Source organism: Rutidosis leptorrhynchoides, chromosome 6 (genome assembly GCF_046630445.1).
Source record: "Rutidosis leptorrhynchoides isolate AG116_Rl617_1_P2 chromosome 6, CSIRO_AGI_Rlap_v1, whole genome shotgun sequence".
Lineage (NCBI taxonomy): Eukaryota > Viridiplantae > Streptophyta > Magnoliopsida > Asterales > Asteraceae > Rutidosis > Rutidosis leptorrhynchoides.
The window spans coordinates 136,910,780-136,924,756 of record NC_092338.1 but is presented as its reverse complement, the minus strand read 5'-3'; the positions used below and the strand labels follow the sequence as shown (position 1 = coordinate 136,924,756).

The following is a 13,977-nucleotide window of genomic DNA, read 5'->3' as shown; positions in this document are numbered from 1 at the left end:
TTAACAAAATAAAATTTATAGGTGGAACGCATATATTGAATTTACAAATCTTGTTACTATACAAAGATGTTTTCATTCGGAGTAACATTTTTTAACTTCTGCTTTTAGCGGCACGTCATAATGCTCTGTATATTTTAAATTTTATTTAATTTATTTATATTATAGTAAAATAAACATAGCTGAGTATACTGCTGAGATTATTTGTAGATTTATTGGAACATGGTAGAACTTGGATCAACTCATTAACATATCACATAGTGTTATCATCATTACTTTATTATATACTTACATTTATATTATATTTATATCTATAAATATTATTATTATTTATATATATTGTGCTACTCCTTAAAATTATATTATAGTAGTACTATATATTTTGCGGAGTATCTTGGTAGACAGAGGGATAAATACTATAGGTGAGACCTACCATAAATACCTATGAAATGAGGGACGAGGGTATTTAGGTAGTCGGACCCAACAAATTATTACATATCACTATTTTACTTTATTAATATTCCAAAACTAGTTCACATACATATAGAGACAAAGTTTAGTGCATCTGCACTTTCACCACTCAACAATTATTTATGTTAAATAAGTTGGTTGCTATATTAAAATCAAGAAAGCAGATCACAATGGATTATTATATGGAGTAAAGTAAATCAAGTTCATTATATATCAGAGTGACAAGTTAATGAGAGACGGAGACAAATAGATACGGAACACTCTCTGCCATATTCACTTGAAATTGAATTTCTAAGTTTTAAGTTCTTAAGTATGTTCGTTCGACTACTATAATATTGTACGGGTATTTTTAATTCAAGTTTTAACAAAGTGAAGAAATAAAAAGTGTAAGATGTTTAAAGCTACAAAGAATACCCAGCGAGAGGTACAAGCAACAGAGCATGGCGTACAAGTCTACAAAGCATGAGCATAGTGTCGGCAGACCAAGTTGAAGTGCCAAATTAACTTTCTGATGAGTATGAATTTTTTATATGTTACAAAGTTGGTCAATGTTCCCTAATATTTCTATCTAGTGGTACTACAGTATATTTTTGCTACAAGTTAATAAAAGTTAGATTACATAAATATAATTCAGGCGGTATAACCGACCATATATAACTTAAATAACATAAATATAAATGTTAGTGAAGTTAATAAAAATTAGATTACATAAATATAATTCAGGTGGTATAACTGACCATATATAACTTAAATAACATAAATATAAATGTTAGTAAAGTTAATAAAAGTTAGATTACAGAAATATAATTCAGGCGGTATAACCGACCATATATAACTTAAATAACATAAATATAAATGTTAGTGAAGTTAATAAAAGTTAGATTACAGAAATATAATTTTACTTATGATGATAATAATATTACCTTACTAATAAATAATAGAAGATAATAATAGAAGATATCGTTAAAGAATTTCTTACCTTGATTAGTGACTTGTGCTTGCTTAGATAAACCTTGATTATACGGAGCACTTCGTGCTGATAACGTGTTATAATTCAGTAGGCTTATAACTACCTTTAGTGGTTTGGTTCGTGTTATAATTCAGTAGGCTTATAACTACCTTTAGTGGTTTGGTTCTTGACTGTAGACTACTAATAAGTATATAGAGAGAATATAAGAGAAGTATGTGTTTTATATATTTTCATAAGTGAGCACAATATGAGCTCTTACATAACACATATATATACTCAAAAAATCTACTATACAATATATATATAATAATAATAATAAAATTAGCATCCACAATTGACTTTTATAACATGCCGGACCTTTTCTAATTTCTTAAAACGGTTGTTACCACCTCTAGTTTATAATTACATATTTACAGCTGAAATGAAATATGATCTATACTTCAAATAGAGATAAGAAAGAAAAAAAGTGTAGCCTGTTTACTTCCATTGACATTTAAGAAATAAAGTGTAACCTGCCTACTTCCATTGACATTTAAGAATCAAAGTGAAGCATCCCAGACAAGGTCAACCAACAAACACCAGGGGCCCAATGAACAACTTTAATAGGCATTGATTAATAACAACCTAAATCTACCTAAAACCAAGAAAAATAAGGCTCTTCTGACCAGTGTTGTAAAAGTCGGCCGACTTGGCCGACGCGTCGGCCGATGCGTCGTTTTTTTGGGTTCTCCGTCCCGTTTTTTCTGAAAACGACTCAAAAGACGGTCAAAGCTAAAAGTTCGGTCAAAGACGGTCAAAGTTGGTCAAAAACAGTCAAAATCAGTCAAATTTTCGTCCAGATGTGATATGTTTTAAAATTAGGGTTTGTTTTCATTTTTAGGGCCGCTCTTTCTCTGTGTCCTTACTAATTATGCACTCCGTAACATTAATTGAGTTTGAAGTTTGATTGTATTTAAATTGAAGTTCTTATTTAAGAAATTTATGATACAAAATCAACCATTTTATACATATATAAATATATATTTAAGAAATTATTAATAAAGTCAACGTTGGTCAACGACCGATGCGTCCCCGACGCGTCCCCCGACTCGGCCGACGCGTCCTTTTTAGGTCTCGACCGATGCGTCCCCGACTAGTGACTTTTACAACCTTGCTTCTAACATCAACATTCATATCTACTGTATTTTATTTTTTGTTTTTGAACAGCAAACACACACACCGTTTTTTGGCCACGACGAGACTCGAATTCACGACCTCAAAGTTGATAAGTTCTCTTGATACCGTTCTCTTGATACCACTAGATAAAAAGCCCTTTAGTATGTATAATGTCTTTTAGCAAGTCTTTTTCCAGGTGCACAAGAATTACCACTTTGAAACTCGACAACATCCAAGAATGGAAGCCTCGATGACCAAGTAAGACCCCCAACTGTCCTACGAAAATCACGAAGTTTGGCTGACCATTTGACTATTTTTAAATGCCTATGATACCCTTTTATGTCCGACAAGATTAACGGCACGTATATAGGGTATCTCATAAATTAACTCAACAGGAAGAGCCAGCATACTGAAAGTTCATTATAAAACGCTTATGATTAGTCTCACCATCAATATGTTGCAATATATACAATAACAAATAATCATACACAATAACTAAAAAACAACCATAGTAACATTGTATAATTCAAGAATAATAGTGATTCAGGAGAATTAATACCCAGAAACATGAACTAAGTTGAATGAGCGATACAAGATATTCATAAAGACAGTTCAAAAAGATGCTCAATCCCCTAAAGCTAGTAAAGTTTTAGCTCATACATTAAAAGAACTAGCTTTCTCCTACATTGTATTTTTTTTTGGAGGAATAACGAAAATTTTATAACCAATTGGGAACTTCATCAAAAAAATGAAGCCCTAAAAAACGAACAAAACCGCAAGACCTACCGAGCTCAACAAAAACAAAGACCTAACTAGAGCTCACAACACTAGACATAAGACTAACTAAAGCACAACAACAAAAAAGAAAACCGACTAAAAACTAAGAGGGTAACCAATCTATCGCACAACGGAAGATTAGGAATCATCTACGACTCGATATAACAAAACGAGGGCAATTCTATTGGCAAAAAACTTGGAGGTGCAATTCTATTTCAACATTTTACTACAAAAGGGAAATCTTAAATAAACTTTGAATTTAATGATTTTCGAAACTTCTATGTTATTTTCACAACTTTGGAGTAACATACAATTCATTATCTTCTTTAGTATCATCAGCCAATCAAACTCAACACAGAAAAAGGCAAAGAACTTCTGTACAGAAATCTCTCTACACAACACTAAACACTCAACTTAAGCTAAAAATGAACGGTAAAATGAAAAAAATAAAAATAAAAAGGTAAATACATTACCAGGAAGTTCAACTAGTAAACCGCAAGATCAGAACTTTGACATCGAACCAGATTAATTTTCCTATTTAGAAAGCTTTGATCCAATTAGATAGACTTGCGACTGAACGATTGTTCTCCCAATTTTAAACCCGGGTATGACCGTAAAGCCGACTTTTGATGTATCCTTATCATGCATTACCTCTTTCTTTATTACATCTTCCATGTAAATCATTGAAAAGTCAACTCCTTTTTCTACTTGAAAGATCTCGACTGGCGGAGTAAATGATCGAGCCAGTTTATGAAGTAACCACATTGAGCTAGACATATTAACGAAAGCATCATAAAAAACACCTAACGACTTCCACGACTCCAAAACTTCTTTCTTTCGGTCCAAATTTTTGAATATTGAAGATTCCATTGTAGGATGCACAAGTTCTTCATACTTTTTTTCACAAAATTTTGAAAAGGGAGAGCTAGGGTTCTTATTTAAAGTCTCCAACGGGTTAATCGATACATGATCGAATAATTCCATTGCGTTATCATTAGAACTTACACTTCCATCCACACCGAACGTTTCGGTATCAAAACCTTGAAACATACCTAACGAAACATAGGACAGAAACGTGTACCGATTATGCCCTTTCTTGGCATAAACAACATTAGGGTGAACATAACTAGCTGCTAACTCCAAATCCCACCCTGCTTTCTTCATCAATTGGATCAAAAGTTTCGTAAAACGATGTGAAGATCGACAAGCGTCGCGCAACATAGAATCAAAAACCCTAATTGTTGGCAAAAACCCATTTGGGGGTTTCAAGATTTTCGACAATTTCGTAGATAGTTTGGAATTACACTCTTCAATCTCCCTTATTTGCTTCCTTAACATTGCAACCTTATCATCTTTAGCATCAATATCAGATTGTAATCTATTAAACATGGTTTCTAAGGCTCTCAATTTGTTTTGATTTTCATTAACCTGAGCTTCTAAACAAGACCCACTTGTGAAATCAAGATTAAAATCAGGGTTCTTTCTAGAATCTATGTATAATCCCCTAAAATCATACAATTTTTGAAGTTGATTAACCAAAGCTTTATCATTAACTATGATCACTTGTTCATCAAAAGGCACATGGGCAGTTTGTAATTGAAGGTAAGAAGCTTCAAATGATGAAATTACAGCAAAAACAGATGAAATTAAATAATTACCGAAATGGGTATTGAAGGGTTGGATGATAGAACTAGAAAGATTCTGACTTTGACTTTGACTTTGACTTTTGGAATTCAAATTGATATCAGGTTTGATGATTATAACTTTCTGACCAGTGATGAAATCTTCAGTGGAATCAAGAAGAGTGAAACCATCTTCGTTGTCGGAGACGGCGGCTGAGACGGCGGCGGAGTTGACGGCTGATTCTTCTTCTTCAGTAAAGAATTCAAAAGTTTTTGCTTTAAATGCAATTGCAAACTTTTGAAACATTTCGGAGATCTGTGGGGGTTTTGAATCAGCTGCTGCTGTTGCTGTTCCAAATTCCATTTTTGATCTTGTTTTGTTGTTGTTTTTCACATAATTATGCGATTATAGGATTTTGTTTAGTATATGAACGTTGTGAAATGAAATGTTTTATTCAAGTTTGAGAGAGAAAAATGAAATGGTGCCTTGGATGACTTTGAAGGAAGGTATGAGTGTTGACAGAGAGATATTCAGTGAGATTTTCAATATTCTATAACAACACCCCTTGTGTGGTAAAAAAAAAAAAAAAAAAAACTTATGGAAGACACCCCACAATTTGTGTAGCTATTACAATTTACACACATAAAGTTTTTGTTTTCCTCTAAGCAGCAATATTGTCTCCTGGTACCGGTTATTTTTTTGGACAACTATTTAAATCCGACAGGTGTGCTCGAGAAACAGATGAAGAATCTATTTAGAGAGTTTGTCAAACACAAACCCGGTTCAACCTATTATTAGTTCGATCGTTTTAACTTATTCTACTTATCTGATTATTTATTATATATATTTGCAATTCGATTATTACGTTTGTGATAATATATATACTTGTTTCAGTTATATATTTATTTTACCTAGAGTCTTAAACAGATCTGTGTGTGTTCCACTTACAAAACTTAATAAACCTCAAAGATTAACTCAATTTATGGTTTGGTGTTTATTAATCTGTGACGCCTATTAATTTGAGTATAGATTAGAACTTGCGGGCATAGCCCAACGGTTCTCTCCATGTACTTTGTATCATGGGATAGGGAGAGGTCATGAGTTCGATCCTTAGGGATGACATGATTTTCTTTAAACCAATTGAACATCAATAATGGTGGTATATATTGACCCTATAGGGTGGTTTTACCGGATTCTTTCACGGACCCCTACCCGGAACCACTGCCCGAATGGATGTGTTCCCGGGTACCGTCGATCGGGTTCGGGTTTTCGCTCGAACGTGTATGTTACGTGCAAATGATGAGGGTCGTTGAAAGAAATGATCTACTGATGCCAAAAAAATCACCGTTCAAAAAAAAAAACTGAGTATAGATTATATGAACAGAAATATTTAAACTGTTTATCTTGTTTAATTCGGGGTTAATTAATTTTATTAATTGATATATATAAAAGGACATGTGGTTATTAGTTTATTATATATTATGATTATGATTATGAGAAATATGAGAAAACAAATTAACTTAATTATCATGTGTGCCTTTACTACTTATTATAATCAGAATCAAATTATGTATGCGCTATTGATATGTTGTTTTAGATAAAATTGCACTGGCGTCCCTGTGGTATGTTCGAAATAACAAGCGGAGTCCAAAAGAATTTTTTTGACTTGGAGGGTCACTGTGGTATGCATTTGTTTCATGAGGAGTCCATTTGCCTAACGTCTGTCTAATCCTAACGTTTTAGTGCCTCACATGCTTTGCACACAAGGGTAAAATTGTCATATCAAAAAAATCTCTTCCAATTTCTTTCCCCTTCTCTTTTCTTTCTCTTTTATACACCCTAACCTTAATTAAGATCTACCACATTTCTTCAGATACTTCATCACATCACAATCACATACTGTGATGCCCCGTACAAAACTATCGTGTACGAGTCATCAACAACAGGATCATTACAAGGTTAAGTACTATATGCTGTAACAAAAGAAGTTGCATTCACGATAAAAAGGTGATGTCATAACCGACATCAAATGTTTTACATTTCAAAAACATGCTTCACTAAGTAGAAGCAATTAATAAGTGTATGTGACCACAATGGTCGTTACAAGTCATAGTTCAAAAGTACGAATGTTTGAATGCAAAATAAAGTAGTTCATGCGATAGCAACTCTAAGCAGCGGGTGTCTACAGCACGACTAGTACACAGCGGAAGCTAACCTCAAGCACCTGAGAAAAACATGCTTAAAAACGTCAACACAAAGGTTGGTGAGCTATAGTTTAAGTATAACAGTAAGTAAGGTAGGCCACGAGATTTCAGTGCTACAAAAAGCGTTTCAAAACAGTATGATAAAGTATATGTTAACCGTGGGCACTTGGTAACTAACTTAACGTTTATACCCCCTGAAAGTACACTTGGCAAGTGCGTATGTTTACGAAGTATTAAACACTCGTTAAATGCTAGCGCGACTAGCCCGAGTGGGGATGTCAAACCCTATGGATCCATATCTAAGATTCGCGTTCACCGGTTCAAAAACCAATGACTAAACGTTACCGAGCTAAAGGGAATGTTTCTGCCGTTATATAACCCACACATATATAAAGTTTAAGTACTCGTGCCTAGTATGTAAAACATAAAATCTGCATGTATTCTCAGTTCCCAAAATAAGTTAAAGCAAAAAGGGAATGCTATAACTCACAATGATATGTAGCGGTAAAGTAGTAGTCGGGAAAGGTGTGCAAGTAAACGGTCCGAAGTCCTCAACCTAAGTCAAATAGTACTAAGTCAGTAAATCGTCTTAATAGGTTCAAAATTATGTAATTAAGGTCTTAAGGGTCATCATCATTCATCATTAAACAAAAGGCGTAAAGTAGGTTTCGTTTATGAAAGTAGTTTAAAACAAAGGCTGACTTCGATCAGTCACCACGGCCTCTACCCTTACTGAATTAAGGTGAGACCAGTGGCCATGGCTCCGTATATGAGTCCCTTAAGTGTGGTAAAATTTATAGAAGCAAACTCGTCTTCGTTTAACCGTGGTGACGGTTTAAGTGCGAGTAGGTCTGAAATTTCTGCACAACGTTAAAAGACATAGTGACGCTCCGAGGGCCATAAATCCTAAACCGTAACTCGGATTAAGACAAGTCCTATATGAAAAGTTATCTACTCGAATAGATCTATCTAAAAATCATGGTTAGAACAGCCCAGGTCTGCTGGTCTGTTACAGAAACAGCAGGTTAGTAGGTTTTGGACAGAAACAGTAAGTTTAAGTGAGTTCCGGTGGACTTGGTGCTTGATGTTCATCATGGTTCTCGTCCTTGATGCATATAGCTTCAAGTGTACAACTCATTGATGTGTCTACATCATCTTAACCAAGTCTTGACCATCATAACCCTAGTGCAAGTCTAAGACATGAAGCACAACTCACTTAAGAGTTGTATGAAGTTTGATGAACCAAAGTTACATCAAGGTCTTAGATCTAACACCTACATGAACTTTAAAGCTAATAACAAGTTACAAACTTGAAAGTAAACTAACTAATCAAGATCTTAAGATGTAGAACATAGTTCCTTAGTTAGATCTTGAAGATCCAAGACCCAAAAGTCTAGATCAAGCATAAGTATACAAAGTTATTTTTAAAGAAAACTTATTTGTGTGTTCTTGAACTTTCAAAGTTAACTTTTAGTTCAAGATTAATGAGATCAAGGTTAACTAGTAACACTTGACCAATAATAACCAACAAACATCAAATTAAAGTGAAAGTAACTAAATAAACAAGTAAATTATTTATGGTTGTTCATACTTTAAAGATTCAAACCAAAGTTTGATCTTTAGAAAGTAAACTTTAAAGTTTACTTCATGAACTTCAAGTATGAGTTTAATCAACACATGAACTTGCAATCTTTTAAGAAAGTATATGTAGAATCATAACTAGTAAGCTGTATTCTTGTGTGTTCTTGTAATTACAAGATAAAAGAAGAATCTAACTAGAAAGTTGATTCTTGTAACAAGTATGTAACAACAACAAGTAAGTAAACAACTATAACTAACAAGTAATCAAACAACAAAGATGATGATGATTTAAGGTGTATAAATTCAGTTTTGTAAGAAAAGAAAAGGAAGAAAAGAAGTTCATAATGCTTACAATCTAGAGAGAAAAAGAGAGGAAAAGTTGAGAGGATTTTGTGTGTGTTTGAATGAGAGTAACAAGTGAGCAAGTAGTAAGTAAAAAAAATATTTGAATCCCTTCTATCCCCCTTGAAAGTCACGGCTGCAGCAGAAAGGAAGGGAGGGGAGCATGTAACGACCCTACTTTTTCCGTTATCTTTTGCCGTTAATTATTTAACGACCGTTAATTATTTTTCGTGCCACGTCATTTCTATGACCTATATTATTATTTTTGTAATAATATATTAATTATTATGTGTTATATGAATATTTGTATTCATATCTTTAATTGTACGTTTCTACGTGTCGCGGATTTCTATCCGGCGAATCTTTTCGGTTTTCAAACCAACGGTCGAACTTTTGAAATTTTTAAGTCCTAATTATTTTAAATATGATATTTTGATGTCATATGATTATATATAGTGTTTATATATTCTATTCGTCGCGTATTTATTATCTCTTCGAAAAATCAATCGCGTAGCGGCGTTTTCGCGTTTCGGGTTTCGTTCGGGCGTTCGGGCCACTAGGATTTTGTCATTTATCAAATTGGGCCACTATAGGGCCCACCCCATTCAGTTCTTGGCCGAAATTGTCAAGGAGGGGGGTATACCCCATTCATTTTTGCAATACTCCTCATTTTTACATTTTATTCCTAATTTTATCAAACCTAATTTTAGATATTTGCTCTCTTCCTCCCCTTTTGCTCCCTTGAGCCGTCGCCACTTCCACCACCAACATCATCATCATCAATTAATTTTAAAGCTTGGATCAAGGATTGATTAACACCAACGCGTTCCTCTCAATCTCCTCTACGCGATAACATCCATTGATTATTGATTAGGGTATAAACCCTAACCCTAGAACTTTTTATTTTTCATTTATTTTCTGTATTTTTATGATTATTTAGTAGTATGATGTTTGTGGATTATTGTAATGGTGTTTGTATGCATAGATGTACTCATAATCACATGTTTTCGGTTTGTAAAATTCTGGACAGCAGCTTTTTCGTGTGTTTCTGATATGATGACTGATATAAATGTTAAAATAAAGTATCTAGATGAGTTCCTCTCATCAAGACGTTAATTTTAGACTCCGGATTCATGTCGTTTCGATTCCCGGAACCCTAATTATGATCAAAGTGGTTTTTTGTTAAGATTGAAATGTGATTTTGGTATGAACCAGGTTTGGTCAGACTTTGTGACCATATTTGGTGACTTTAGGGTGTGTTAGTGTGTTAGAACTGATGGTGGGGCGAACTTTCATGTTCGGGTCATCTCAATCCAAGCCACGAATCACCCGTTACGTCTAAAACACGTTTTTGATTGAATTAAAGTTCCAAGTAGTGTATTGGCTGTATATCACGACTTTTGGGCTGTTCTTGGTGTGTTCTTGAGTGTACCAAAGTGTCGGGTGGTTTGCTTAGGCGGAGATATATGTAAGGCTCGCCGAAAACCGACACCCGGGGCTCAAGATACGACCCGATGAACTTTTGATTAAAACTTATGGTTAAATATTAAAACTTATGAGAAAAATAATGATTTTCATTATTGATTAATTACTTATGATATAAGAAGTAATTATTATTATTTAAGACTTATGATATATATTTATTATATCATTTAATTATGACTTATGATTTAATTAACATTTTAATTAAACTTATGATTAATAATACTTTTATTATTAATGAAAAATACTTATGATAAGTATTAAACTTATATTATGAGATTATTATTATTATAGGACTTATAATAAGGATTAAATAATTATTTAATTATTATAAGACTTAGTTATTATTTAATTATTAAATACTTATGATTTAATAAGTATAATTAGAAATTTATGATATGATTAATAATTCATTATTAATTAATAATACTTATGATATGATTTAAAATTTATTATTAATTAATAATACTTATATTATGACTAATATTTAATTAATTAATTAAATACTTATGTTATATTAATTATATCATTTAAACTTATCTAAACTTTAATAATTCATTTTTATTTAATTAAACTTATGTTAAGACATAATTATACACTTTTGACTTTAATAAACATTATAACCTATGTTATTATTATAACTTGCACTTTTCAAATTAATGTTGACTATGTTTGACCAAGGTTGACTTTTGAGTTGACTTTCGGTTGACTTTGACTTTCAGTTGACTTCTGTTGACTTTCTAAATAAAGAAACTTTCCTAACTTCAAAACTTTCTAAAAATAGAACTTTCTAAATTTGGAAACTTTCCAAAAATAGAAACTTTCCAAAAATAGAAACTTTTCAAAAATAGAAACTTTCCAAAAATAGAAACTTTCCTAAAATAGAAAACTTTCCAAAAATGGAAACCTGCTAAAAATAGAAACTTTCTAAAAATAGAAAGTGTGTGTCCGTATGCTGTTCCAGTCAAACCGATGCTTGCCGAGTGTTATTCTATGTCTACTTGCAACATGTACAATAGCTATCATACTAAGACTTGACCTAAGTTAGTTATTTATATCGGCCTGCTTTATTTATAGGTCGGCGTTGTGATCTTTCTTGATCACTTTACTTTATTTGCTGTTCGCTTGTTTGTGAGATTTCTTCAGTTGCTATTAAGGTGAGTTATAGTCCCATTTTTCTATCTTAAATCTTTTGGGATGAGAATACATGCAATTTATTTTATATTTTGGACACAAGTGGAAGTTGGTTTAAATTATTCATTGTGAGTTGAACAAAAATATTCCCTAGTCTGGTAACTGTAATCACTGGTTTCTACTGGTGAACGCGAATCCTACGGATAGATCTATCGGGTTTGACAACCCCATTTCGAGCTAGTCGCGCTAGCAATTTGTTATCGGAATGTTTAGTACTTCGTATTTTGTTGTAGATACACTTGTTCGGTGTATATTATTTATTGTGTTTGGCAAGGGTAAATAAATGGTTAAGTGGTTACCAGGTGGCTCACGGAAAATGGAATAATGTTTTATTATATGTTTTCTAGCATATAATTTGGTGGTTCAAAAAGGAGTTTTTATGTTTTCAAACATAAATTTTTATTGTTTAAATTAAATATTGTTTGCAATATTAAACCTATAATTCACTCAACATTTTTGTTGACAGTTACTCGCATGTTTTATTCTCAGGTTCATGATTGATTGCTTCCGCTGTGCTTAGAGAGTCTGCATATTTATGATGGCAGCTTTTGTTAAACATTAACTTGCATTCTATTTTGTTACATTAAAAAGTGGTTGTTTGTTGACTTTATTTTGGTCAACTCTTGGTTAAAGTATTATTGTATAGTTTTTTTCTAAACTTATACATTTTAGTAGATTTCCTTTATAGGAAATCATTTTTAAATAAAGAATGCAAGGTTGTTTTATTAAATTCATATAGAGTTTCGATCAAGCTGTGGGACCAAGTGACGGAGCCGTTAAGTATTTTTACGGAGTCGTCACAGTTGGTATCAGAGCGTTGGTTGTAGGGATTTAGGCTGCATTGATGTCGTTACCCGAGTCAATAGGGTGCATTAGTGAGTCTAGTCTACAGCCCGGCCTATTATATATTATTATATGGGATTATTTGTATCGTGTTGGTATGTATATTGTTATTATACATACATTTTTATTATGTTCTGAATCCGGTAGGAACTCCCATTCCGATTTAAACGTATTCTCCGACTCATGCGAGTTCATCTTTTAAAGGAACACCTCGGTTAGTGAAACCGAGGGGGTGTCATTCTTGACTTCTGAAATTCTCGACATTTCTATGTCATAATTTGTGCTTATTGATATAACGTTTGAGTTACATTACGTGTTCTAGAATTCTAGGCATTTCTATGTCATCTATTATGGTTATGTATATGACTTTTGAGTTATATTGCGCGAGATGTCATTCTTGACTTCTAAAGGCTCGGCATTTCAATGTCAGCTATTGTGTTTGGGTATATAACATTTTTGTTATATTACGTGCCTTTGTGCCGTTGTGCCTATGTACTTTGGTTTTTGAAACGGAAAACGTCATTCTTGACTTTTAGAGATTCTTGGTACTTCGAAGACATTTTTATGACATCGTTACTCCTATTCATTACTTACGATGTCTTTGTCTCTTGTGCTATCCTTAGCACATTGTTAAGAAATTGTTTTAGGGAAATTGTGTTGAAATTCGAGGTTGACCACGTGTCCTGACCTTATGTAGTGATATTGGAATGGAACTATGAGTTAGTGAAATATAATGGCATCAGGCCAACGTGATTATATTACGTTAATTCATAAGAAGTCCCAATATTGTGACATGAGGAATAGAAAGCGAGTCAAAGAAAATTTGTACACCACTCATTCGGAAATTCTAACGTTATTACATGAGTAAGGAAGATACTCATTATCTTATTTGTTGATATGCGAGAGACTCGTCTTAACCGAACTACCTACCCCATGTTTTATCATTTATAACTCGCTTGTTAGTGACAGTTTCGCACGTGAATAGTTTTGACCCAAGGACTTGTGTTCTGATAAAAGTCAAGACAATATTTAACTCATTGGTTTTCATGACCTCGTAGCATTTATTGATTAGATGTCGCAAGACGATTCAAGTCCATCACCCGAGCTTTAACGATCTTACTTCAACTCATAACCTCTGTAATACGGATACCCTGCTTTTCATTAAAATTTTTACACATTTGTGTAATTGGGCGGTTCTCACGAGATTTATGGGCGAATAGAAGTAATGAAATATTTTGTCATGTATACTATTTATAAAATCATATATGTACGTATGAATTCAAATGGACTAATTTACCCTTACCTATTTTGGCTAGTATACACTAAATTATACCTTCA

General features: G+C 33.0%; 1 protein-coding gene across 2 annotated transcripts; it reads right to left on the bottom strand.

The window, feature by feature from the left end:
• Nucleotides 1-2,729: 2,729 nt before the first annotated feature.
• LOC139852964 (protein GRAVITROPIC IN THE LIGHT 1) lies at nt 2,730-5,502 on the bottom strand. 2 transcript variants are annotated; one of them, XM_071842313.1, is made up of 2 exons: nt 3,844-5,502; nt 2,730-3,002 (listed from the first exon to the last, which is right to left on the bottom strand). In XM_071842313.1, the coding sequence occupies exon 1, from the start codon at nt 5,354-5,356 to the stop codon at nt 3,905-3,907; it is 1,452 nt and encodes a 483-aa protein (XP_071698414.1). In that variant the 5' UTR covers nt 5,357-5,502; the 3' UTR covers nt 2,730-3,002; nt 3,844-3,904. The 2 variants fall into 2 exon arrangements, with proteins under 2 accessions (XP_071698414.1, XP_071698415.1); XM_071842314.1 differs by having other exon boundaries at nt 2,754-2,864.
• Between the last annotated feature and the right edge of the window lie 8,475 nt (nt 5,503-13,977).

Bases quoted from the DNA above. Each gene is read 5' to 3' on its own strand.
- LOC139852964 (XM_071842313.1), bottom strand. From the start codon at position 5,356: ATGGAATTTGGAACAGCAACAGCAGCAGCTGATTCAAAACCCCCACAG.